The following is a 27988-nucleotide window of genomic DNA, read 5'->3' on the forward strand; positions in this document are numbered from 1 at the left end:
TGGGCAATTCACTTTATCTTCCCGGCCCCCCCCCCCCCCCCGCGAAGGAAGATGAGGACAAGTACAACAGAGCGGGGAGATGAAAGGCGCCCTCGTTGTGATTCGCTTTGTGTCACATGTCTGAGTGTTGGGTGCGGTTCCGTGTATGGGGTTGGTGGGCAGACTTGGGTGTGATATTCGTAGATGTACGGGGAAGTGGGTGAGCAAAATCAGTGACTCCGGGTGAGGGACGGAGTGCAGGGCCCGAGAGGGAGCCCCATGAACTGGCTGCCCCACAGTAACTATCACAGGCTCTTAAAAAAAAAAAAAAAAAAAAAAAGGAAGGAAGAAGTCTCAGAATGTCCTCAGGTGTCCCATCCCCATCCCCAAGGAAGTTGCGGCCGGACCTCTAGCCCAGGCTGGTGATGTTGGCACGGCCACCAGGGGGAGCCACAATGCGCTGGGTGGTGCGGCGGGGAATGTTGTCGTCAATCTGAGCACCTGGAGAGGAGACAGGGACAAGGGGCCGCGGTCAGGGTCAGTAACAGTCCCACCAACGGTTCCTGCTTCACGCCGGAACAGCACAGACCAGGAGAAAAAGGGCCCGGCCCGTACTTGCGGTAAACTACATATAAAAGAACACTGTTTCAGCTGTTGATTGACTGAGACTACATCCTGCCCCTAATCTCATTAGGCAAATTAAGCGTGGCTTTTCTGAAGGTTTCGAGAGCCTTCTCCCTCGGCTTTTTATTCCCCTAACTCTGTATGTACCTCTGCTGTAATGTGCTTCCTGAGATGGGAATGGCCTGGTGAGATAAAATAGAAACATCATTGGGGCGCCTGGGTGGCTCAGTCGGTTGAGCATCAGGTCATGATCTCACGGTCTGTGGGTTCGAGCCCCGTGTCGGGCTCTATAGCTGACAGCTGAGAGCCTGGAGCCTGCTTTGGATTCTGTGTCTCCCTCTCTCTCTGCCCCTCCCCTGCTTGTGCTCTGTCTCTCTCTCTCTCAAAAATAAATAAATGTAAAAAAAAAAAAAAATGTTATTATGCCCGTTTCGCTTTCTGAGAAAACCAGTAAGGTTGGTTATTTTTTAAACTTTTGAAAACTGGTAAACCATTTAATGGCATACACAGTGACTCTCTGAAAACCAGCACTACCCGACAAGAAAAAAAAATCTACTGAATTAACTGTTTCTTTAGCATGCCATAGCATAGAGATCTGAATACTTATCTGGGGCTCAGGGAGCTTGAAAGGTGGAAGGTTTCTAGCCATGGGCCAAATGGAGGGGCTGGAAGTTTCAAGTAGGAAACTTCCTGAACGTCTGGACCTCTTCCTCTCACCTTCCCTGACATCATTCGCTTTCCCCGAACAACTAACGACTGTTATATATTTTTTTTTATTTTTTTTTTCAACGTTTATTTATTTTTGGGACAGAGAGAGACAGAGCATGAACGGGGGAGGGGCAGAGAGAGAGGGAGACACAGAATCGGAAACAGGCTCCAGGCTCCGAGCCATCAGCCCAGAGCCCGACGCGGGGCTCGAACTCACGGACCGCGAGATCGTGACCTGGCTGAAGTCGGACGCTTAACCGACTGCGCCACCCAGGCGCCCCAAACGACTGTTATATTAATGACTATGTATATTAACTCATTTAATCCCCAGCCCCATGAGGCAGCTACAACTCTTATGCCCATTCTCCAGATGAGAGGCCCGAGGCACGGCTGCACCTGGCTACAAAGTGAAGCGATTCAAACTCCAGAATGGTACCAGCTGAACTACGAGAATACACTGTACACGTGGGGGCGAAGGGAGTTCCAAAATACCACAACACCGTCTGTCGGGATGGACACGAGACTCTGGAGAAATGTCCTCTTAATACACTGGGTTGTATGTACTCGGAGCGTATGCATCAGGACACAGGTGACAGAAACTCATGTGAAGATTCTGAAACGCATCTGGCCATTTCATGTAAGTTACACCTCCGGGGATATTAGCGTTTCTCACCCACATCATTCTGGATTCTAGACTCGCTTGCTCCACTAACGTGGCCCTGCAGAACAGGGCCCCGACACGCCATAACCGTACCAGACAAGCTGAATCCAGACTGGTGCAGGTTCCGGACAGGAGGGGCCTGCTGCTTGGCAGGAGACGTCTTGGCTGAGGAGGCTGGGGTGACTGTCTTGGGCGTCACGGACACCTCGCACACGGGTCCGTCGTACAGGCCGCGGGGAACCCCTCTCAGTTCTGCCAGCTGCAAAACACAAGGGCCCGTTAACTCGGGCCACATTCACAGAGGACATTTCCCCCGCACCTCTCCTAAGAGGGAAGGAACAGCAGTCAGGACGGGCCTGTGAGATGTGCGGACGGAGGGCTCCCCTGACGGGCACATATGGCAGGGACAGAGGTCAGCGAGGAGCCAGCACCCACGGCTCCAGGCCAAAGCTCCCCCAAGGGGGACCGTGCATAGCTGGTTACTCCACAAAAACCGACTAACGTTTCTTACCATTTTTTCCCCAGGAACTTTAACTCACACCCAAGGCAGAACCCCTAAGCATGTTGTAAAGAGGATGTGCTCTGTTAGTTAAGATCTGGCCCCCAACTTCCTTTTCAATTTCACCCTCCCTTGAATTCCCTCGCAGCTCCATCCATTCCCTGCCTCACCGTCCCCAAGCACCGGCACTGTACGATGCCCTGAATACACTGTACATTTTCCATGCTCATGACATTCCAATTCCCTTGTCTCCCTTCTTTGACTTGTCAAACTCCTACTTAACCTTCCAAACCCAACTCAAAATGCCCTCTCCCCATGACACTTTCCCCCATGACTCCACAGCAGTGGCTGCCTCCTCTGAACCTCACTACTCATCACAGCACATACCACATCATACTTGATTCTGGCTGGCTTAGACATTCCTGACTCATCCGCTGGTATTCCGAACTCCAGAAATAAAAACATCACGCTTCCCTTTATCCCTGAACCATCCCCTCCCCCGCACCCATCTTGATATTCTAACTCGAAGTGTAAGCACTTTTGGAATCGAACTTAACCCGTAATAAAAACAATTCATAAGATCAGAGCTACTCACTCTGCTCCTCGCCTTGATACGCTTGTAAACAAAATCGGGGAAGGGCTTCCGGGGGATGTAGCGCCCAGAGCCTTCGGTGACATGAAGGGTGCCATCCTCCAGGACGATCTTCCCCTGGCTGATGACCACCAGTGGAGAGCCACGGCACTCCATGCCTTCAAAGATGTTGTACTCAAGAGACTAGGGAGAGAGAGCGCATAAACTTTAGCAGATTGCCTGTCGTCCTGGTGAGGTTCAACCAGTCTGGGGGCGCCCCCTACTCCGTATCACACAGATGAAAGAAAGGCCCAGAGATGAAGTCCTGTCCCAACTGGCCACCCCAGCAGGCACTCAACCTGTCTTGATTTCCCTGTCTAGAATATGGAATAATCTTTCCCTACTTCTCAAGACTTTGGGGGAAAAAACAGCTGGAACAGAAAAACTGTACGGAAAAGCGTGAAGGTTTGCAAATGCTACACAAATGTAAAGAAAAGGATTCCTTGCATTAGCAGCGGCTCTGTCCTCACGGACTCAAGCCCCAATCAGGTTAAAACCCAAAGGCTTTCTCTGACCAAGTTGCAAATTTCATTTTGAGATGAGCATCCATGAGCCGGCTTTCCTGGTTTTCCAATCTGTCAGGGATGTGGTTACACTGCGGTCCCTGAACAAAAAAGACCGTGGCAACTCGGGCCATGCCTTCAATAATGTTTGAAGTCTAGCTAACTTCTAGCTAACTTGCAGCGATCCTTCTAGCTTCAAGTTTTGCAGTGACCTCTCCATGTGTCCTCCTGGAAAATACGCAGGAACTTGATGTGCATGTGAGTTTGTTCTTGCAGAAAAAGGCAACGGAAAAGGGGAGGCACAACTCTTACGTGTCACAGTCCCATCCCGTGGCTTCGGCTCACCCACTGCTACTTATCCACAGTGCCCCCCGCTTCTTCCTGCCTGCCCCGTGCATCAGTACAAATGGCCGTGGCTGGAGAATCAACAGGCAGCTCTCACCTCAAAAAGCAGCCCGGCCTTCTAGAGAAGTCGGACCAGATTATCAGCACTAAAGGAGTCAGTCTGTGAACAGAGAGCGGTCACAGGACACTGCAGTTCAGGAGAACATTTCTGTTTGGCACAGTGGCTAGGCAGTGCGGGGAAGCGCCCGGCTGGCCTAACAGCTCACGTTCAGTGTCCAAATGCAGGGGTGTTGACTGAAAACTGCAAGGAAGGGGGCGCCTGGGTGGCTCGGTGGCTTAAGTGTCCCACTCTTGGTTTTGGCTCAGGTCATGATCTCACATTTCATGGATTCGAGCCCCATGTCCGACTCTGTGCTGACAGCGTGGAGCCTGCTTGGGATTCTCTCTCTGCCTCTCTCTCTGCCTCTCTCTCTCTCTCTCTCTCTCAAAATCAATAAATACTTATTTAAAAATATATATATTAAAAAACAAAACAAAACCCTGCAACGAAGGGCTGTCAGCACTGCTCTGAGACTCCCGTGGAAAGAATCCCGTGGAAGCTACCCAAGAAATAAGGCAGAGGCACCTGGGGGATGGGGAGGGGGCTCCACACATGCATTCTGGGACCAAAGTGTGCGCCCCAAGCCTAAGACTGCCTTCCATCCCTGAAATCAGTATCAGCAACAGAGCTGTGCAACCTGTCGGCCTCGATGGAACTGGGCTCTTCCAGCAGGATCCTTGCTTTCCCCCCTGGCCTGGGGGATCACCCCACTGGGGCCATTTTACATTCAGCGCTCAGCCTGACATTTTCCTAGACCATGCCGGTGACAGGAACTCGGACCACCAGCTTGCTGGAGTACCAGGCTTCAGCTCATCTTCTCAGCAGACACTTTTGCCTGCCAAAGTTGAGGCACACCAGATTCTCTGCTCCCCCCTTTCTCCACGGCGGATCCAGCTCTCGCCCAACCTAGGCGATGCACAGGCCAGCCCTCGGTAGCACAGTGTATCTGCAGAGGGGCCTCGTGTTACACGCCTCGTCTTGGCGTGTTTTCTCTCACAGCGGTACGTAAACTCAGGGAATCCCTCCAAATCGGAGGCATCTTAGACTGGGTGCAGTCCAGGTCCTGTGTGTGGGAACTCTGAGCAGGGTCGCTTGAATCCTGCCTCAGAACTCGTTTCTTCATCTGCCTCTCTCCCAGGGCTTTCGTGATGGTGACCGCACACAAGGAACCTATGTGCGTAGATCATGTTGTCAGAATCCTATCGTCTCTGAACTGACCTCTGACGGGGTGTGCGTCACCATCTGAGGGCATTAAGCCCTACCTCTTCCGGGTCACTCCGCAGCTAAGTGTCTACACTCTAACAAGCTCCTCTTCTGCCTTACCGAAAGACTGGGGACAGCTCTGGACACGGGGCCATCCATCCGCCCTGGGTTCGGATCCCAGTTCTGCCACACACCAGCCGTGTGACTCTGGACAAGCCCCTTACACTCCTGAGATTCAGCTCCTTGTCGACCAGGGACAAAACCTGCCTCACAGCACTGGCACCAAGATTCAGTGAAATAAAATGAACAAAAGCATCTAGCACGTTACTTGGCACAGACCAGGCATTTAGGAAATGTTCACTCCTCCACGGCCTGTTTTTTTTTGTTTGTTTGTTTTTTTTGTCCTTTCCCAATAAGACGGCAAGCTCTTCAGTTTCAAAGCCATCATGAGACGCATACACTGAGTTTAACTGCCTGTAAATGACTGATCACAAATGCCTAGAAGGGCTTTCGGCCATCTCTCATTTTCGCAAGATGGGAAGAACCAGCCCCATGACTCTAAGTGACTTAAAATGAGCAAGCCCAGTGGTTCAGATCACAGCTTAGGGGATACAGAAACTACCCTCTGTCAAACCACGAGGCAGGGAGGCTTCGCTGTTCACCAGGTAGAGACATTTTTAACCCACATCCACCCTGGCTCCCTAAAATAACTCATCTGGCTGGATGCCTGAAAAATCCAAGCAGAGGCTTAGCAACAGGGCTCTCAATGATAGTTAGCTAAATGCTCCAAATTAAAGCTAATTAGCCCGGTGGTATGAACCACTGTATTACATAGGGAAAGCCTCTCATTTGTATTTTCCTGGATGATTAAGGCTGCACAGATGTGCTCAGTAGGGGCCCTGAATCAGGTGAGGACAGAAAAGAGGCGCTTTTCTTACGTGGGGTTGCCTGGAGGTAAAGGCAGGCCAGTGCTGTTGCTCTGGAAAAGCGAATGTGTGAATGGCAGAAATCTGTCTTCTCGATTTTTCACATCCCCTCTTCTGCCAGGTGAAGGGCTCCAAGTGCAAACTCCCTAACTAGGTCATCTGCAGCTTAAATAACAAGTCCAGTTCACCCTCTATCACCTCTGCAGAAGGGACTGTCAAGGAGGAGAAGCATTTCCTCCATCGAAGCCTGACCAAGAGGCTGTACATGCAGTCTGGTAGGGAAGAACCCTGGACAATTTTGGCTTCTAATTCTGGCTCTACCACAAAATAGCTATGTAACGTCAGACTGGTCACTTACGCTCTCAAACCCTCCATTTACTTATCTTCCCAATTGGGGTAATGGTGCCACCCCTACATTGAGAAGGCCGGATGAAAAGTAAATGGGACTGTGACGTTCATGAATAAGAATAGCTAGGTTCACTGGGCAGGACCCCAGGAGCTCTGCCTGCAGAGGCCATTCTGGACCCCCAAGATGTTGTGATCTAAGTTACAAGTAGGTGTGGCTATAAGGCTATGCTGGGAAGCTAAGCCAGCCAATGGGGAAGGAGGAAAAAAGTCAACTCTACACATTGAGAACTGAGCAACCTTCCCAAAAGACATCCACCATCCAGGCACCTACAGGTGTCCACAGAAGCTAGAGGTGAGCCCTGCAGCCCAAGTACCTCTGTCCAAACAGGAGAGGCTTGGGATACAGCAAAAGGCCCAGAGCTGTCCTAGAGAGACCCCTGAAGCCCACCCCGGATCTGCCACGGCACCTGGGGGAGGTGTCAGTATTTACTGGCCCAGGCTATGTGGGGTGGACCGTCTAGAATCAGATTCCCTATGTGCCCAGCTTTCATTTTGATTTTTATGTAGAATATCCTTGTCATTCATTAAGATTTCTTAATGAATTCCTAAGACTTTCTGACATAAAACACTCGTGTCCTATGCCCATTTCTTTTCCCTTTGTGTATTTTCTTTCGATATTTAATACACACACACACACACACACACACACACGGTTTTTTCTATGAAGAACCGAAGGTATCTCACAGCTCTAATGCCACTGATCTCGCAAAATCACAGGACAGTCAGAGACTTTGTCTAAACCCCTTCAGGTCCACTGAGGAGCCTGCGACATGACATGAAGTCCCTTACCTAATGTCTAATTAATAACACAGGGCATCCTCAAGCTCTGCGGTGTAGACCAAGAAGCAAGAGATACCCTAAACCACAGATCCTAAAATCATGATCAGAATACTGCTGGAGATAGTTCTTCTATTTGGGAAGAAGTCAAAGTGAATGAATTCCTTTAGGACAAGAGCACCTGTCACTTAGGTTTCTGTCCAACAACACTGAAAAGCAGTGGCTTAAAGGAATCAAACTGTGCATCTCAGGGTGGACATCTGAACGTTTGACGTAGGTCCCTCATGGTAAGCACTGCCACGAGAGGTGTTGCATCCAACCACTGCACCCATGGGATGGTGCCTGACTTCCAGAAGCTTCTGATGTCCTGGCATGACTTTAGAGGCTTTGGAGGTCTACACACAAAGACCTCCATCTATAAAGAGTCCATGGGACTGCAAAATGGTGATAAGAGTAACAGTCTTACTGATCTCACCAAAGATAAGGAGATGGCTATTCTCAACAAATTGCAAGTTATACTATACCCCAGGAAATGTGTAATATATCTTGCGGTTCATTCCTATCACATCAAGTTCTTTCCGGGGACTCTCCCTCCCTCAGTCTCTTTCTGTGACTACAATTCATTCAGATTGGGTCCATGCAGTATAACAGGACTTACACTGTTGTGGGTCTTGGCAGAGATGGTTTTAACGCTGTCGGGGTCCCAGATGACCAGGTCAGCATCGGATCCCACAGCAATGCGGCCTTTCCGGGGGTACAGGTTGAAGACTTTGGCTGCATTGGTGCTGGTCACGGCCACAAACTGGTTCTCGTCCATCTTCCCCGTGACCTGAGAAGCACAGCACATACATGCACACACACCAAATGCAGGTTACAGAGTTGAAAGGAGCAATGTGACTTCGCAGAAAAAAAAAAAAAAGGAACACGCTTTGGATATACACCACAACTTAGACGAGCATAAAGGGCATTGTGCTGAAAGAACCAACCTCAAAAGGCCACAAGCCATATGATTTTATTTGTATCCCATTCTGAAAATAAAAAAGTTACAGAGATGGAAGACAGACGAGGGACAAGGTGAAGATTCCTCCAGGGGCCAGGGTGGCTATCACAGGGCAACACATAGAGGGTGTTTGTGGTGATGGGGGAAGTCTGGGTCTTGGTTTTGGGTGGTGGTTACATGAACCTACATATGACAACATGACAGAACCACACACACACTGTGTCGCTGTCAATGTGTGGGCTTTGATAAGGTGCCATAATCACTTGTTGGTAAAAATGGAGGAAGAGCACACAGGACCCATCTCTCTGTTCTGTCTTTGCTAACTGCCTCTGAATCTATAATTATTTGATAGTGAAAAGTTAAAAAAAAAAATTCTAAAGGGGCTACAATGCCTCTTCAGGAAGGATCACTTCGGGGAGCCTGGGTGGCTCAGTCAGTTAAGCGTCCAACTCTTGATCGATCTCAGCTCAGGTCATAATCCCACAGCTCGTGAGTTCGAGCCCCACGTCAGGCTCTGTGCCGACAGCGTGGAGTCTACTCGGGATTCTCAATCTCTCTCTCTCAAAATAAACAAACATTTAAAAAAAAAAAAAAAAAGGAAACAACATTTGGCCTCAATGACTGTCCTTTTCAAAACTACAAGTCCAGGCTCAGGCTTGCAGTCTAGCCAACCCAGAGGTCCCAGCACCCGGTTGGGGCACCGCACCCGTGTCATGCTGTAGGTGCTGATCAGTTTCCTCACGCCCTGCCCTGCAGTTTCTCATCCCTACCCCTTAAGTTTCTCTTCCCTTTCAACGCAGATCAGAGGAAATGACTGCCTGTCTCTGAGTTAGGGAAGCCACTCTAAAGCTAGGAGAAAAACGAGCCAAAGAAATGAGCAGGTATTAAGAGAGAGGAAAATACAAATGGCCAAGAAGCACACGAAAAAAAACTTCACTTTAATCAGTCACTGAAGAGATTAAATGTAAAACAAATTCACCCCTCAGATGGGCAAAGTTCTATTTTTTGATGACAATACCAGTTGGGACCTGGTAGAAGAAAATGGCACACACAGCTGGCAGCATACAAGTTGGTGTAATCTTTGTGGAAAGAACTTTGACGACACAGCAAAAGCCTTAAAGATATACACAACCTTTGGCCCAGGAAATAGCACTTCTAGAAATTTCTCCTACAAGCACCATTAAAGATCTATCTAAGAAGGTCTATCAGTTAAGCATCCGACTCTTGATTTCGGCTCAGGTCATGATCTCACGGTTCGGGCGACTGAGCCGTGCATCAGTATCTGTGCTGACAGCATGGAGCCTCTTTGGGATTCTCTCTCTCTCCCTCTCTGCCCCTCCCCTGCTCTCTCTCTCTCCCAAAAATGGATAAACTTATATAAATGTTCAAAGAATTACAAATGAATTACCGTCCAGCATTAAGATGGAATCTTTTGCTACTAATGACCAAGTTTTTCTAAGTATATTTAAGGATGCGAGGACATTTTCATAACATACTCTTTTAAAACAAGCCACAAAACAGTATATATGATGCCCGTGTTACCTACACTCTCACACACATACATATCGGATACACACGGGTACTCTTGCACTGGCAGAAACTGGAAAGACATTTGCCAAAATCTTAATTGCAGTTATCTGAAAGGGATTTTTACTTATTTCCTTATTCTTTTTGGAATAAGGATATATGGTGTCCATACTCGAAACAAATCATTAAGAAACAGAAAAACCTGTTCTGTTGTTGTGCTTTCAAACACTGAAAATGAAAAAGCCCAAAGACTCCTGAGAGGTCGGTGTATGTTCAAAGCAGGCCTGCCGGAAGCCTGGAGGGGGCAGAAATGCTAACCCTAGAGAGCCCTACTAGACAGTTTTAAGGAAATTATGTCCATTTCCCAGAGTAGAAGACTGACTGAGACGGTCACCGGGTTGCTAAGGAAGTTTTTTCCTGAATGATCAAAAAAGTCCTATTTTATTATTATTTCTTTTTTTAATTTTTTTTTTTTAATTTTTTTTTTTTCAACGTTTATTTATTTTTGGGACAGAGAGAGACAGAGCATGAACGGGGGAGGGGCAGAGAAAGAGGGAGACACAGAATCGGAAACAGGCTCCAGGCTCTGAGCCATCAGCCCAGAGCCCGACGCGGGGCTCAAACTCACAGACCGCGAGATCGTGACCTGGCTGAAGTCGGACGCTTAACCGACTGCGCCACCCAGGCGCCCCAATTTTTTTAATGTTTGTTTATTTTTGAGAGAGAGAGAGGGAGACAGAATCCAAAGCAGGCTCCAGGTTCTGAGCTGTCAGCACAGAGCCCGATGTGGGGCTCAAACTTGTGAACTGCGAGATCATGACCTGAGCTGAAATTGGTTGCTCCACTGACTAAGCCACCCAGGCGCCCCAAAGTCAAATTTTAAAGAGTCTCTGGGTTTTCTTTTTCAGTTTCCACTGATTCACAGACGATAACGGTAAGAAATATATATGTATTATTTAGGAGGAAAGGGCCACAAGGAGTGGTCTTGGATTCCCAAACCTAAAAACTCCTGTCACACCAGCACCAGCTTCTAGAATTTTCTCAACTGCCATGTCAAGGCTTCCAGGAGACCCAGGACCCTCAGAGGAGGCGGCCGGGGGAAGCGGACACTAATCCACGAGGGAGGCTCCCGCTCCTTACCACAGCCTTATCCCAGATGACGGACATCCGCTCCTCGGTGCCATTGGTGCCTTCGGGGATCAGGGTGAAGTTGTCCTTTCCCACAGCCTTCTGGGCAGTGTTGAATGTGCAGTGGGCACTGCCAGTGACCTGAAGATCTCCGCTGGAAGGAAAACACACGGCTGGCTTGTAACGAATCTCATACCCCAAAACATCCTTGGACATGTTTTTCTCATTTGCGGGGCCACTGACAGATTTCGAAAGAGCCTGTCCTCCCCTCAGGAGATAGGAGATTCGGGAAGAAGTGACACGGTAGCAAAGCTTCACACTACATCTCTTTTGTGAGGTGTCTCAGCTTCTGGCCACGCCGCACCACAGTGGGACCCTTTTGATCCCTCGTTCATTCCCTCCGGTCGGCTTTCAAGACGGCCCAGGATTTTATCTAGAATTTCCTGGCAGGACGACATCAGAGCGATAATCCCCTGTTCCTGCTTAGCCATCTGAATCTGGAGAACAGAGGTCCCTCTGTTTGCAAGCCTGCTTTTGCCCGCCATGCTGGACCCTGACAGGTCAGTCTGGTCCAAGGAGAGGCTGAGAAGGGGGAGTGTGAACATGTCACCAAGACTCACCAGGACAGCAAGGAGTTCAGGAAGTCCGGAGTGGTCGGGTCAGGGCTCAGGGGTGGGGAGGTGACAAAAGCGGCGGCCTTGGCCCAGTTCTTGCTCCAGTAGTGGGAGCCATCAGTCCCCAAGCTGGCGGTGATGGGCTCACCATACACCACGGTTCCTGTCCAACAGGAAAACAAAGCTCAGTAGGATACGACAAGGGAAGGAAACCACCCTACTGGGAACCACCAACGCCTGGCAGCAGGCCAATGGCTCGCCATCCCTTGCTCACCCTCTCGAAGGCAAAGACCTGGATGGCCCAATACGTCCACCTGCCAAAGTCACCAATCTAACGTGCGCTCCCTATGATTCTACCCCTGGGCCCCGCTCTTCTACCTCAACACACTCTCTTACCTCCTACACTGCCGATTCCCACGTCTCGTAACAGTCCCCAGCTCAGACTGCGTCCAAGCACCCGGTCTCGAGGGCTGTCTACACTCTTACTTTGGGGTGACCCACGGCACCTCAAACTTGACCTCACGGCTCATCAAATACTTTCTCCGCTTCCCAACATTGCCCAACTCTCTTTGCACGGTCCAGCTCTGGCTCCTGGACTGAGAGAGGAAGTCAGACACGGTATCAGTGGGCCTGAGGCGTTTGAGAACATGTATTCAGCCCTCCAGATGGGTCCAAGAGACAGCCTGGATCCCTGAGTCACTGCCTGAAGGCAGCTGTCCTTGAGAGCCACCAGATGCAGCACCAACTCGGTGAGACTGAGAAACAAAGGACTCTGCACAGTGATGCTACTCAGACGTCAGTGTATCCGGAAGCTTGGTCCAACTTCATACACTGTCCAAGAATGTCGATTCCCTGATGCTCACTCAAATCACTTCCTCTTCTCTGTCCATTCAGGTGCAAGCCACAAAGTCGGGAGTCATCAACCCACTGAATGCCCGTGCTTCAACACTGTAAATACACCCTTCCCTTTCCCCTCGCGTTCCTTCCCTTCCATCAGGCCTTCTTCCTTTCTCCCTGGCTCACTCCAACAGAGCCTCCCGATCAGAGTCGTACTTTTGCTTTTCCCAATGTTCCCAGGTTTACTTTCGCTTTCCCATCGTTCTTCCCTGCCTCTCTGCTCATTCTCCAGGACCCTTCCAGAGTGATCTTCCCTACGCATAATCTTCCCAAGCCATCCTCTTCCATAAACCCCGAAGGAGCCCTTCTGCTTTCGAGAACGAGACAAACTCCTCCCAGAAGCATCTAAGGCCCCTCATTATCCAGCTTCATGTTAAAGCTCGTCGCTTCCTCGACGTCATCTACGACACACCTGGTCCTCCCTTCCCATAATCATCCAGTTTTGAATTTTTTGATTCTCCGCTTGCGGAATTCCTGAAGAAAAGGAGTCAGTCTGCACACAGGAGGCACCCGATAAATGTGTGTCAAACTGATGAAAGGGCGTAATGCTTTCTTAGTTGAAGGCATCAGGGCTGGGATTTCACCTCAGCCAGCCTTAGGGCCACCAGGAATGTGCCTCTCCTTGCCTCCTTCCATCATAGGAGGGCTAACCCCACCCCCCACAGCAGTCAGCCAAGGATTCCCTCTTCTCTAAGGCCAAACACTTCCCAGTCAGGAATGTGCCTCCTTGCCCCTCCCCAGCCTCTTCCAAGGACTTATCTCTTGATGACATACCAAAACACCTTCTCTGCTGCCCTAGAGCCCTCTAGCCTCAGGAATTTCACAAAGGAGCCACTCTCCAGCCAGGCAGTGTTCGAGGCCACTGGCGGGCAGCTCATTTGAGGAAATCAAGTTAACCATGCCCCAGCGGGAGAAACCAATCCAGGGCTCCAGAACCCGGGGGGAGCCTCACACAGCAGGAAGCCCCCAGGCAGAAAAGGGCCAATGCTCAGAATCACCTGGAAGGGCTCCTGAGTTCCCGACTCACGCAAAGCCGGCGGGGCGGCTGCACAAACTGCCCCCGCTCATCCCGAAGTGGAAAAACACTGCACGACGAGCAGGCCTTCACTGCTGCCAGGGCCACTTATGAAATACAAGCGGCTGAGCAGACCAGCGCTGGGCCCTGGGCTCTCACAGGACCTGAGGCTCCTGGCTTTTGGTTTGCACATCAGCCCCACCACCCCCCGCAACTGCCTGAGCGGGATTATGGCTCTTCTGACCCAGCCAGGAATTAGGAAAACAAAGGATCTGTAACCCTAAAGGTTACCAGCTTGGGTCATGAGTAGGTTCCAGAGAGCAGAAGCCCTCAGAGAAAAATCCTGCTTAGACCATCCTTGAAAATCACTGGTTAAGCGCGGACGTTTTCCTGATTCTCTCGTGAGTTGCTATGGCTCACCCTCTCCCAGGACCTGCTCTTCAGTTCTCCCTTTGGAAGCTTTAGCACGAGGAGGAGCTGGTTCCTGGAACACCTCCTGGATCCCACCAAGTGTGAGTGCCCTTGACTGTGACCTTCATCCCACTCTACGAAACTCAGACTGGGGTGGGTCCCGTTCTCTCTGCGCCTGGGAACGTGCACCTCCCAGCAAAGGAATGAACCCAGCCTGCAGCCTCTGAAAAACCCGGAACTGGAGCGGCGCTTCAAGGCCACTGCGGACCCGAACCGGTCTCCTTAGGCCAAGGCTGAGCCAGGACTCCTCGGCCAGCGCCAGGCTAAGATGGGGATAAGGGAGAAGGAGGGAGACGTCTTGTAGCTCATCTCAGCTTTGTCCTGTTCAAATTTCAAGGGAATCAGAGGTCCTTGCTGGCTTTCCATTGATTTTTCTTTAGCCCCCAAAGGCAGGGCAGGGGTTAAACCAGCCTGTAGAAGGCCTCCTCCTCCAGGGAGAGGTAGGTCCACAGGTGGGGGGCTCTGCCATTCAGGACTGATGGCCCCCCAGTACCTCCCCAGGGTACCGCTCCCATTTTATAAACACTGTTCCCGAGGGAGCCATGGATGAGCTTCCGGTCCTCCATCAGGCCACAGACACCACTAAACTGCGTGCCAGAAATAATAACCAATGATAATAATAAGCCACGAAATAGGCTTAAAGGGCCTTTCCACACTCCTCTAAATATACTGCTGACCCTCTCTTGGCGGCAGTTAGACCTTCATGACTTTCTTCTCCAGGGAGAGTCTGAACTGCAGGATGTGACCCCAAGCCAGCCTTTGGCAGGCTCTCTAGGATGGCAGGGAACTGCAAGGCCTTGGGGGTGGTGTTTATTCACAACGAGCCTGGGGCCTGAGTGCATTCATGAAGAATAAATGCAAGGCTGGGGTTTAGAAATGTTTGACAGCTCCTGGCTCTGACAGTTAAGTCATTTCCCATTAACTAGAAGCAAGAGGACAAATCCAGAGCAGAAACCATGGAAAACCATGTAGATGTATTTCAAAACACAGCCACAAAAGCACATTATAAAACCAACTGGGACAGTGACTCACTCTCACTTTCTCTCTCTCTCTCTCTCTCCTCTCAGAGAACCTAAGCCAGAACTCAACAGCCTAGGGCTCGTCCATGGATAACCCTGTCAGATTTTGGTACCAAGGGTGGTTCCAGAGGAACAGAATCAAAAGTTTTCTGAATTGATTCTGGGGTTTCTAGAATTGCCTCTCTAATCTGATTTGATTTAAAGGCACTAATGCCTCTGTTAAACAGACGCACAAAATATCACCACTGCATACGCCTTATACTTATCATAAGAGGCTAAGTCTGGGTTGACCACAGATTTGATTCCTTAGAATATTGTTGGCAAACTGAGTAGAACACGATTGCCTGGTGGGTCCAAATAAAGTGGAGAAAGAAAAAGTTGAGGCCAGGGATTCAAACTCCCAGCCCGAGTGCTATATAAATGACCTGAGAGTTTCTAGGTCTGCCCTGAAAGAGACCTTCCTCTCTAGGAGTCTTTTTTTTTTTTTTTTAATTTTTTTGAATGTTTATTTATTTTTGAGGGGGGGGGGCAGAGAGAGAGAGAGAGGGAGACACAGAATCCGAAGCAGGATCCAGGCTCTGAGCTGTCAGCACAGAGCCTGATGCGGGGCTCGAACCCACAAACTGTGAGATCATGACCTGAGCCGAAGTCAGACGCTCAACCGACTGAGCCACCCAGGCGGCCGGCAGGAGTCTTAAGAGTTTAGCCGGCTGGAAACCAAACCCACGGAGTCATCCTGCTGTATTATAACACACACTGAATTCCCAACCTACCAAGGGCATTGACTGGGAAGGAATTCTGCCTCGAAACAGCCTTCAGACCCAGGCTGCAATATCCACTCTTCCCGGAGTCTCATCTCTTCCCTGCCCCTCCCCACCCTGCAGACTTCAGCCTTAACAGCAACCACATTCGCAAGAGCCAATTCCTTAAGATCAATCTCTTTTTTTTTTTTCTTTCTCTCTCTCTCCCTCCCTCTTCCTCCCCACCCCTCTCCCTCCCTCTCTCTTGTAAATATATACAACAATCTTCTGTTTCTCTGAAGGGCCCTAACACAGATTTTAGTGAGGTTTTATGACATTCACAAACCAACCCATATGCCCCTCTTTGGGTTCAAGGTGCTGAGGTGGCACATTAGCTTAATACTAAGGCGTCAATCCCCAAGTTGGGGTGGTCCTCGCAGGCTCGATGAACCCAAGTTTTTCATGATGCTGGAGTCACTCCTATTGGCCCACAGGGCTTAGGAAGTATTGGCTCAAGTGTGGGTTCCCAGGGTTTAACATCCCTCGGCGGTCACCAAATGTTCTAAACATTTCCGCATCTGGGTTACGGGGCTGGGGTGAGGACGATGGAGAAGGAGGTCTATCAGAGGAGGCTACCAGGCATGAGAGGCTACCAGGCATGCTACCATTCACATACAGAAGGCACCAGCAACCACGCTAGAGTTCACTCGTGAACAAAGTGCAGTCTGAGGGAGCCCATTCTAGAGAAATCCCCACACTAGACCCTCAGCGGGGAGACAGGTGGCCAGGAGTCTGGAACTACGGGCTGGATGATCTGGGGCAAGATATTTACTTTCTGCATTTTAATTTCTCTTCCACGAAATGAGCCCTATTAAATCAATCAATGTCTAAGTGCTTTTGAAGAGTAAAAATTGTCCAAAACAGTCTTTTTCTTGGCCGTGTCTTCATTTCCTTATCTGCGGAATGGGACTGATGATACACGGCCCTGCTGAGTGGCACAGAACGGAGGGGGCAGCGCGCGAAAATTTGGCTCTCTGGGAAGACCGCGTGCGGTCGTGCTAGGTCAAGTGCGCGTGGAAAACAGTCTCATTTATATTCATCTCACTTTATCACTTACCCTGTATGCCTTGTCTTAGGTTTAGGACCAGCAAGCTTCTAGGTGGGGAAGTGTGTGGACATTAATAAAAAGACATAAAATCATGATCTTTCAACAGCTCTCATTTGTAGAGCAATGGTGGGTCCCTCATGCAGCCTGACCAGTGAGACAAGGAGGGGTGTACATCCATAAATACTTGCCCCTTCCCTTCCTCTGAGCTCGAACCATACTTGGCTTGCCCCTCTTTTATAACATTGACCATTTTCCATTGTGACTTTTTGTCCATGTGTCCCACCCCTACGAGTGAAGAAGCTGGGGGCTGGGACCATCCAGCACCACGGCCTGAAATATCACATAATAAAAGTTTGCTGAAGGGGCGCCCGGGTGGCTCAGTCAGTTAAGCGTCCAACTTTGGCTCAGTTCACGATCTCATGGATTCTGAGTTCTAGCCCCACATTCGCCTCACTGCTATCAGCACAGAGCCCGCTTTGGATCCTCTGCCCCCCCCCTCCCCGCCCGTTGCCCCTACCCCACTCACGCTCTCCCTCTCTCTCTCAAAAATAAATAAATATTAAGAAAAAAAAAAAAGTTTAGGGGCACCTGGGTGGCTCAGTCGGTTAAGTGTCCGACTTCCGCTCAGGTCACGATCTCGTGGTTCACGAGTTCGAGCCCCGCACCAGGCTCAGAGCCGGGAGCCTGCTTCAGATTCTGTGTCTCCCCCTCTCTCTGCCCCTCCCTCACTTGCACTCTGTCTCTCTCTCTCTCAAAAATAAATAAACAACAACAACAAAATTTCGCTGAGTAAACGAAGAACCTCTCCATCTTACAGATGAAGAAATGGGGCGGCAAAAAGTTGACAGGGCCTCACGCTTGCCACCAGGGACCACGAGGACCCACCTGAGATCGAAAAGACTCCTTAGCAGAGAACCCCTATCTAAGGTTGGCAGGCATCTTCGAACCGGCCCTTCAATCCTCAGCCATGAGAACAGCGAGTACAATCATTACGTGTCTGTACGCACGTTACCTCAGTCAGGCACCACCTCCACTTACAAGACGGGTCGCTACTGCAGATGGAAACTGAGACCCAGCGACGGTAAGGGAGCTGCCCGGCATCACAGGCTGGCGCACAGCGAGCTGGGATTTGATCCAGGACGGGACACTGATCCCAGAGCGCAAAGACGTAACACAACCGTATCCTGTTTTCCTTCTCGGTTGTTTGGGAATCCTTGCTTCTGTATTATGCACGACGCTCCTCGGTGTCAAGCTCTAGTTTCCCGCAGGTTCATAAGAACCCCCACAGATACCAGCATTTCTCATACTGAAATAATCTTCAAAGCATGAAGGGTAATTCAGATATTCACATGGATGTTCAGGCCCGAAGTTAGGCACCTGACAGTCAAGGCCCGATTCCACCGCCCGTTAGCCGTGAGCTCCGGTTTACTCAGCTGCAAAGTAAAACCAAGTGCAAAAAAATTCCTGCCCGGGCGGCCTCCCAGAGTTGTTATGAAGTTCCAACAAGATGGAAAGAGCCTTAAGAGCCCACAAGCAAGCGAGAAGCTCACATTCTTGCTCATTAGCACCCAAATGCACCAGAAATTCCTTTCTGGCAGCTCAGGCCCATCTCAAGCAAAGGGTTTCAGAGACCAAAGGGTGACAGTCTAAATGCAAAAGCCCACCCCGGGGAACCATGATGCAGGCACAGTTGGACTGACACACGGAAAGTTCTAGAACAAAGAGACTGAGGCAGTCCCTTCTTGGTGCTCACTGCCCAATACACACACAGGGTCAAAGTCCTAAAGACGACAAAGGGACATCATCGGGCACCGAGTCACAGGTTACTGGAGCAGGACTGGACTCTACAGTAACACACATCAGTGCCACGTCTTGAAATGAAGAAACTGAGGCACAGGAAGTTCTCGAGACGCTTCAGAAGTGCCAGCAGGGCTGGCTCACAGGCCAGCACTGTGCGCCCCAGAGCAAGGCTAGCACCACCTGTCCGGGCCAGGGTCTGGGGAGAGACGGACTCCTCCCCCTCCAGCAGGGACAAGCAAAAGTCTGAATCAGAAAGCAAGTCCTCAGTTTTTACATGCTGTTAAATGGAATGTTTAATTACATCAAAATGTTAAAATGTTTGCTTAACTCCTTGTTTGTTATGATCATGTGGGTCCAGGATGGTTACTAAAATAAATAAAAGAAGCTGCTGCCTAATTTCCTCCCACTTTCCAGACACTGTGCCGACCGTCCCCAGGCTCCATGCAAGGAACGGTTCTGTGATTAATGTTGGGTGTTGAGATGGATGCAAACATGTGCCTGGGTGACAAAGGGCCCAGGTGAGGGAGGGTTACTGACACGAATCATCCAGTGTCTCCTGGAGAAACAACGCAAAGCGGATTCGGAGTGCATGACGTTATTTAGGGGAATGTTTATTTCAAAAAAGCAATTCCGGCAGCCGCCAGCAGAGGGCAGGTTTCCAAAAAGCTAGGAACCCAGCGACCCTGTGCTGAGCAGCCTAAGGACAGAGGCCCGGGGAGAGCTCCAAGGAACCGGGGCAGAAACTGCTGGGTCCATCTGGAAGTCATCATCTCTGGGGACAGGCTGACTCACCGGTCATTGAGCAATTTGTTCTAGGTCTTGTACCAAGTCACCCACCAGTGAAAAACTCCGACAGTGCTCCCTATGCCTGTGGATCACATCCCACAGAGAACTACAAACAGAAGCACAGAGGTCCAACGGTTCCCTTAAGATACAGAAAGAGATAAAGCGATAGAAAGAGACAGAGAGAGAGACACCAGGAGAAAGCTAGACAGAAATTAAGGGAGAAAAGATCAGGCCAGGATGCACCCTCACCAAGTCAGCTACCCACGGTCAGCCGGTCCCTGGAGCCACACTCCAAAGCACAGGACACGTGATGTGACTGCGCAAACTCAGTCGACAGCAGATTACAAGATTCCGCTGCATTCATAATGTATAAGGTGCTCCACGAACAGCCTTTGGAAGCAGCAGTAGAAGCCGTACTTAGTAAATTAGTTTCCAAGAACCTTCTCAATGGACTCCCTAGTACTAACAGAGCACCAGCCTCAGCCCAGGACCTATCAATATAATTTGTAAGGAGTGCCTCAAGCACCCGGAGAACCGGACACGAGGAGGCTCGGGGCAAGATCCCCTGCCCTACGCCCCCACAAGACTCTCTTACTTACCCCCACAGAAATCACTACCAGCCACGGAGCGGGGACTCATTTTGCAATAGAACGTTCCCCAGAAGAGTTCTGTGGCAGATGGAGCCTGACACCATCTGTGCATGTGCCTAGTTTATTTAGACTGCATCAAATTAAGCCCAACTTCGCTATAGAAGCAGGGGCGGGAGGGAAACGCGCCTGCCCCACCCACTCTTTGCAGCGCCCGGCTTTAAATAGATACTGACAAGGCGGCAGCGGTGGAACAGAGAGAGAAACCGGAGCTCCCTGCCTTGCTCAGCTGTAATTAGGTTAATGCTGGAACGCGATAAAAGCAGCCCGCTTGGCATGAAGGTCTGGAAACGGAGCCCTCCTCCCTTCCTGACCTGCCCGCGGTCACACAGCCGTGGAGGTAACGCTCACCCTTTTTCCGGGCCTGGGCGATGACTTCGGCCGCGCTCTTGCTCATCACCTTGGTGACGTACAGAGGGCAGTTGGTCTGGTTGGCGATGGTAATCGAGCGATTCACGGCTTCGGCCTCGACCTGCAGAAGAGCACGTGAACGTAAGAACTGTGCCCACTCTGTGCCCACTCCAAGGGCCGTCTTTACTCTCACCCCACCGAGAGAGGCCGAGAGGAACAAGAGGCCGCGGTGTCCTCTGGGTTCTACCCTGAGTGGCACCCCAGGAGGGGGAGGTGACTCTCCCAGTGTCACTCAACACTGTTGGGTGGAAACGACGGGGGCGTTTCCTTCCTAGACCCTTTGAGTGGCTTGAAGAGTGCCCAGCCGACCTACGACATCAGCGTCAGCCCAGAGCTGGTAAGAAACGGCGGATCTTCAGGCCGTTCCCAGACCCTCTGGGGATGGGACCCAGAAATGTGGTTAGTCCTAACAGCACCGGGTGATTTTTATGCTTTGCACACATGAGAAAACCACCAGGCAGGGAAACTGCTCCCAAGTCAGTACATTCGCTCCAGCTGTGTGGTCTTGAGTCGAGACAGTCAGTGGTGAGATTTTTGTGCTGGGCTTCTGTCCGACACCCACAGATGAACCCAAGGAACAGCGCGACCTCACAGGGCTCTGGGAACGGAGCAGGCTTGACTGGGAACGTCAAGCAACGGTCCTCAGCCCGTGGTAACACGTCCAAGGCCGCACACAGACTGGTACGGCCTTCCGCACGAGATGGGAGAGCTGCTCTAATAGACGAGTCTTTAAACCTGATGCTTCAATGAATAATATTTCAAAGACCCCGAGTGATTATTGCCAAATACCTGACCAGGTCAGACTACTGAGATCAAGGTATGCCTCACAGACATAGTGTGTGTTTAGAATGGGCAACTGAAGGACCACGTGAAACTGTAGAACGATGGATCTCAAAAAGCCTCTTGCTCCCTCTCAGATCCTGGAAGAAAGCTGTGGCTTCAACTCCTTGAGACAGAGGGCTGGGTCTGACTCCGAGTTTTGTGTCCTCTGTGCCCCACCCCCAGTGTAGCTCCAGCGGGACTACATTAGTTCCCAACACAGGGCCTGGTACACAGCCGCTGCCCCAACATGTTTACTGAACAAATGGATTCCTTTATGTTAATGGTGAAAGTGAAGCCGTTCTGTAACGAGCTGCTATTTTTTGCAAGAAATAGCTGAGCTCCTAACTGAATTATCTTAGCTAACCAAGTTTCTACAGGAGCGTGGCCAAGAGCTAAGGTTCTATAATTGCATTAACTGGTAATCTAATTTAATAAATGACGACAACTTCATTCACGTTTGCCCTTTCGGGCATCAACCATGTGAAGAGAGAGGTCTCAAAATTCAAAGGCAAACCAAATGGCTCTTGAAAAAGCTCATTAATCGTCCAAATGTTTTTAATTCCTGGAATAGCTGAGCCATTGGCCCTCCCTCTCCTTGACTCCAGTTTCAACAGAAGTGCCTCTGGCCCAGGGAGGCACAGAGGAGGGATAGCCTGAATCTCTGCGGTCACCTCAGAAGTCTAGAATGTGAAGTGCAGAAAGGACGCTTCTAGAATCTTCATGGCTTCCCAGGCGTGCCAATGACTACTCAATTTATTGGCTGAACACAAATCCTTCTGAAAGTGAACAGAGGCACTATTAATGAGTGCATGGGGGCAGCGGGCATGGCCTGTGACTGTCCTGGGTGAACTGGAATGTGAAATTGGACTAATTAGGGAATAAATGGAGCAAAAGTGCCAGTTCTACTGGGGGCCTACCCCTGCGGGACAGGCTTCCCAGGGCCCACTCTGGATTGTCTCATCCACTGTGAGGTGAGCTCTGGTCCCACCCCTGCTCCCGCAGATGCCGGGGGATGGCCGACACCTAACTACAGGGCCACCTCATTGAAAGAGAAGGCCACTTAGACCCCATCTCTCTGTGTTCCGCTCGGAACCATGGAAGGATCCACGTTTACCCTGCTGTGTGTACCTGTGCAGGCCCCTTACATGCAGGGAACTGATTTAAATAATATTGACCTAAAATATTAGGAAAATAGTATTACAACTTAAAATTTTAAGAAAATTGTCTCATTATAGAGCTCTGAAGGATTTGGGGGGGGGTCACCGAGACTTGATGATTTTTAAGACTGGACACCCCAAGATCCAGAGAGGAAAGCCACTTATCTAGGGACATACAACAGCGTTGGCACTCACTGACCACAGTGTCGGTACACACAACAGAATCAGAATACACAGCAGTGTCTGCACACAACACCCCCTCTGTGGCTCAGTCCCCCAAGTGTTGGCCTGCCCCAGCGGCAGTTCCAGAAAGCCTAGCCAGAAAGCTCTCTTCTCTGGGGAAGCCTCTTGGTCACCATCACCCTCACCCGCGTGTCCCCAACTTCCTTCCCAGATGCCAGCCTTTCGGCCCGGAGCCCCGGTCACATTCTACCCTGCCTGGTTACTTTCCATCTCTCTCTTCCTCTCCAGCTCATCCATAGTCCCCTGCTCATTCATCTCGCGGTCCCAACAGGGCCCAGTCATCATACATGTCGGGCACCATTGATGGACAGGTGGTTTCTAGATTGCCGCATTCCCTACAGTTTCCCTCTCAGTCTTCTCAGCTGGAAAGGCGGGGGGGGGGGGGGGGGGGAACCCCGGGGGGCAAACTCACGTGGTGGGGTGGAGAGAAGAACAGAGAGCAGCAGGAATGTGATTTGTGCAGCTCAAACCACGCTGACCACCATGATGCGGCGACAGATCACGAAACCGAGAAGGAATTACACGTTTGCATGTTATTAACCACTGCTTCATACGTACAGGGCGGTATCTCCCCACCTACACGGTCAAGCTCAAGTTCCTTCAGAACGGTTCCCTGTTTTCTTCTCTTTGTCGCCCACAGAGGGTTTAACGCGACGGATCCCTGGTGCCAAACTGAAAAAGCACCACCAGGAGCTGAGGGAGAAGGGGCCAGCTCGTGCCGGTGGCTCACGGGGCTGTTATAATGGTGCACTTGCTCAGGGGAAGCCCCCAACACTGAGGCTGATCGAGAGCAGGTGCCTCTGAATCAGCTGGGAAGCAGATGACCTTGGAAAGCAGAGAGAAGAGAAAGCCCCCCAAACAGCGGTTCATGAGGCAAGAGGACCCACCCCCGAAGCCAAGAGCTCCTCGAATGGGAGCACTCCAGACCTGCCAGCCCCCAGGGAAGGCTCCACGCTCCACTGCAGGGGACTCTGAGATTCTCCACGCAACAGCTGCTGGAGAGAAGTCTCCGGCGACTAACCATGGAAAAACGGGTTTGATTCTTGTGGTCAAAATCGCAACCAGAACAGCTCTCCCGTGACACCTTTTGCCTGCTCAGTAAACCCCAGGCTTGCTTCCTGTTTTCAAGTCTGCGGGGATGCAGGGATGCCGAGAAGACAGGAGGAGGAAGGAAAGCAAGCCCCCAGGAAGGCTCTTCCGAGTTCAGCAGGAGCAGGGCTCTCAGAAGTAGCCTCGTGTAACAAGGGAAGCGGCGCCTGCTCTTCTCATCTCAGTGTGCCGCACACTCTTGCCTACCTGCACAGCCACAGCAGGGCGGGAGCGGCCCCCAACCGCCCCAGGGGATGGAGGGTAGAGCACACTTTCCCGGTAAGCCCAGCCCCAGGTATCACCACCCGGTTACAGGGGCCCACGGGCTTTATGGTGAGCTTGGGCTCCCATGTGTGTGTGTGCGTGTGTGTGTGTGTGTGTGTTATAGGTACACACCTGTGTACAAAACCAACCTCAGGTCCTCTGGGCATCAGCCACTGAGACTGTCGCCCTCTCTCTCCTGTGAGCTCCTCCCAGAGTCACTGTCCACCAGCCCCAGAGGCAGCATGCAGCTAACACAGGGGCCAAAAGATGTCACCTTCAACCTCCCTCCCCCGTGTGCTGGCCCCAGCTCATCCCTTTGGCTCTTTAGCGTGCGTGGGAAGGCTGGATGGTCGTGGAAGGAGCTATACCCCATGGCCTGGAGAGGGACCAGACGATACTCAAGATGTAATAGGTTCCATCCCTCCACTGAGGAGAGGAAAGTGTCCTCAGGGCCACAGATGGTGTTGAAGGTGCCCCGGTGCATGTGTGTCTGCGGCTCTGTCCCTGTGTGTCTGTCCCTAGGAGTCTCTGTGCGTCTACGGCAACGCCTCAGTCTGTGTGTCTGTCTCAGAGTCTGTGTCTCTGTCTCTGTCAGTCTGCGTGCGTTGTGTGTGTGCACATGCAGTAAAAATGCAGAACGAAGTGTCAATCCTCAGTGTGCGGGACATTCCCAGTGCCTCCCCCTTCTCTTTCTTCTGCCTGTTTCTTCTGCTTTCCATAGATGTTCACCTCCTCAGGCCGGCTCAGCACGTGTCCCTCGGGGCCCGTGATGCCCAGATCCAGGATCCTCTGCTGCTCCTGCAAGGTTTAAAGCAAGCCAGGCCGTCAGGGAGAGCTGGACTTGAGATGCTCTGATCGCTAGAGACCTTTTACCCAAAAAGCTACTCAGGCGAGATGATCACTCGGCTCTTATGCCAGGGCCTTGTGAAGAGAAGGGTTCAGTACCCTGTCCCCAGTCCTGCCTGAGCAGGTGTTCAGCTCTCCCCCGGGATGCTGACAGCCCACGCGTGCCCGGCCCTGGGCCACAGTGTAAAATGTCTGTACGTGGAAGCCCATGTCGCCCACCCATAGGCGGCTGCCCTACAGCACGAGAGAATTGACTTCTCTGTGCAAAGGGAACAGGCCGTGCATCCCGTGGAATGCGGAGAGGCACACGTCCCCGACATCCACGCTGCTGGTGAGGCTCTTAGCACCGTGCCCAGGGCGGTCACACCAGGTCACCCTGTTTCTCCTGCTTGCAGCTGAGCCACAGAAGTGGTTTCCTGCTCCCGAGCCCACCTCTCACCCTGCACGTCATGAAGAAACGATGAGGAAGAGGGCCTCATACCTCTGCAATGATGTCGCCGTTTTCCGCGTGGACTTGGGCAATCGCACCGATATCCCGGATCACGCTCAATACTTCATAGATCTGGAGGAGGGGAGGGGATCAGAGACAGGGACGTCCATCTACCTGCTCACAGGTATAGCCACTCCCCTGCCGGCCACAGGGGTCAGAAACGGCACCAGTGGCCGCTACTGTTAAGGCTGGCTCTGTGGACAGGCCCCCAGGGCAAGGCTTCCGGCCACATGTGGCCGAGCAGGCCCGCGCGGTAATCAACAGGGGCAGCATAACCTAAGGGACTCGGAGTAGGGGAGGGTCACGGATGACACCTGGCTCTGAGTACATCTCTGGGCTACGCTGTCCCACAGAGGCAGGTCTGAGGCTGACTCCAGAGCCCCGGGGGCCAGTGCACTGGCTTCAGACCCTCCCTAAAGGTAAAGTTACATCAGGGAGTTCATCCACCAGCCATGTCCCATGAAGCCAAGGGACATACACACACCAGAGGCAGCTTCCAAAACAACGACATTGGCCCAAATGTACCAAATGCCTGTTCAGAAAAGGCAACCTTCCTTACCTGGGAATCAGTTAGCTGGAAGCGATCTTTGAAAGCCATGTACACCAGGAAGGAATTGACCCCTAGCGGACAGACAAAATAGAGAGGTGGACACAGGACTTTAATAAATAAACCAAATAATCTGGAAGCGACTAAGAAAGGTATAATACTATGCATATACGTATACAGATAGAAGAGGGACAGGAGAGACAGAGACAGAGGTGGAGACAGAAATATAAAGAATTGGTAAAAGAGGGTGCAAAAGCTTTTAGCATCCGGACAGTTTTTCTCTAAGTTTAAAACTATACCAAACTTAGAAGTTGCCTGTACCTCTACGTGTATTCAAATGCACAGCAACGTTATTCACATTAGCCAAAGGGCAGAAGTGTCCGCTGACCGACGAATGGATACACGAAATGTCATACAGTCATACAGCAGAACGTCACTCAGCCCGAAGCTGGAAGAATATCCTGTCACATGGATGAACCCTGAGGACATTACACTAAGGGAACTAGCCAGTCACTATAGGACAGATACGTAAGATTCCATTTACAAGTCAAATTTACAGAGACAGGAAGTAGAATGGGGGTGGGCGGTGCCTGGGTGGCTCAGTCGGAGGAGTGTCTGACTTCCGCTTAGGTCAAGATCTTGCAGTCCGTGGGTTCGAACCCCACGTCAGGCTCTGTGCTGACAGCTCGGAGGCTGGAGCCTGCTTCGGATTCTGTGTCTTCCTCTCTCTGCCCCTCCCCTGCTTGAGCTCTGTTTCTCTCTCTCTCTCTCTCTCAAAAATAAACATTAAAAAAATGTTTTTTAATTAAAAAAAAGGAGAATGGGGATTGCCAGGGGTTGGGGGTAGGAGGGACTGGGGGGTTGGTGTTTAATGGGTACAGAGCTTCAGTGTGGAAAGATGACAAGTTCTGGGGATGGGTGGTGAAATGGTTGCACAACAATGTGAATGTACTTAATGTCATTGAATGTGTATTTAAAAATGATTAAGATGGGGGCACCCGGGTGGCTCATTCAGTTAAGTGTCCGACTCTTGATCTTGGCTCAGGTCATGATCTCACAGTTCGTGAGTTCGAGCCCCACGTCAGGCTCTGTGCTGACAGCTCAGAGCCTGGAGCCCGCTTCAGATTCTGTGTCTCCCCCTCTCTCTGTCCCTCCCCTGCTCCTGCTCTGTGTCTCCCTCTCTCTCAATAATAAATAAATGTTAAAAAAAATTTTTTTAATAAAATAAAAATAAATACAAAGTGAAAAAATAAAAACAAAAGTTGCCCCCAGCTGTTGTGACTTTGAGAAGAAAATGAAATCGAATATTCTGTGAAGATCTACAAGATCTAGATCTTTCCTCTGGTAAACAGACTTCCATCCAAGCTGATTTTTAAGAAACGTTCTTGGGGCGCCTGGGTTGCTCAGTTGGTTGGGCATCCGACTTCGGCTCAGGTCATGATCTCACAGTCTGTGAGTTCAAGCCCCGCATCAGGCTCTGGGCTGACAGCTCAGAGCCTGGAGCCTGCTTCGGATTCTGTGTCTCCCTCTCGCTCTGACCCTCCCCTATTCATGCTCTGATTCTCTCTGTCTCAAAAATAAATAAACATTAACAAAAAAAAAGAAAAAGAAACGTTCTTAAGTAAGAAAGGGTCCAATAAGCTGATGTTGCAATTCTCACCCTGGCATTTCAGAGTCCTTGCCTCCCGAGGCACCAGACCAAACATCCCTGCCTGACATCCATCACAATGGTAAACAACTGTACTGACAACCTTCTAGTCTTGGAGTTTAATTCAAGCCACCTGGGGGTGCTGAACGCTGCCCGGGCTCAGTGGCTTGGGACATCCCAACCCTTCTCTCTGGCCAGGCAACAGTTGCTATGGTGACACTCTCGCCTGATTTGGATTCGATTCAGTTTAAGTATGGAAAGTTAAACCCTTTAAGACTCTGTATTCTCAAAAGCGAGAAAGGTCAAGGGTTACTTCTTTTCTTTTAGGTGGAACCTTTGTACCACAAAGAATCTT

At 50.8% G+C, this 27988-nt stretch overlaps 1 protein-coding gene across 2 annotated transcripts in view; it reads right to left on the reverse strand.

Annotated features, from left to right (window-relative positions):
- Positions 1-75: 75 nt before the first annotated feature.
- The window catches only part of DPYSL2 (dihydropyrimidinase like 2), a 130760-nt gene continuing 102847 nt past the window's right edge, over positions 76-27988 (reverse strand). For both annotated transcript variants that reach the window (XM_040490229.1, XM_040490230.1), the window contains exons 5-14: positions 25998-26059; positions 25430-25510; positions 24832-24900; positions 20468-20588; positions 11640-11796; positions 11032-11173; positions 8023-8193; positions 3067-3246; positions 2066-2231; positions 76-480 (exon numbers count right to left, since the gene is read on the reverse strand). In XM_040490229.1, coding sequence (XP_040346163.1) covers positions 389-480; positions 2066-2231; positions 3067-3246; positions 8023-8193; positions 11032-11173; positions 11640-11796; positions 20468-20588; positions 24832-24900; positions 25430-25510; positions 25998-26059 — 1241 coding nt within the window. In that variant the 3' untranslated portion in view covers positions 76-388. The remainder of the gene's footprint in view (positions 481-2065; positions 2232-3066; positions 3247-8022; positions 8194-11031; positions 11174-11639; positions 11797-20467; positions 20589-24831; positions 24901-25429; positions 25511-25997; positions 26060-27988) is intronic.

Source organism: Herpailurus yagouaroundi, unplaced genomic scaffold, assembly GCF_014898765.1.
Source record: "Herpailurus yagouaroundi ecotype Mexico unplaced genomic scaffold, PumYag 181, whole genome shotgun sequence".
In the NCBI taxonomy this organism is placed as follows: domain Eukaryota; kingdom Metazoa; phylum Chordata; class Mammalia; order Carnivora; family Felidae; genus Herpailurus; species Herpailurus yagouaroundi.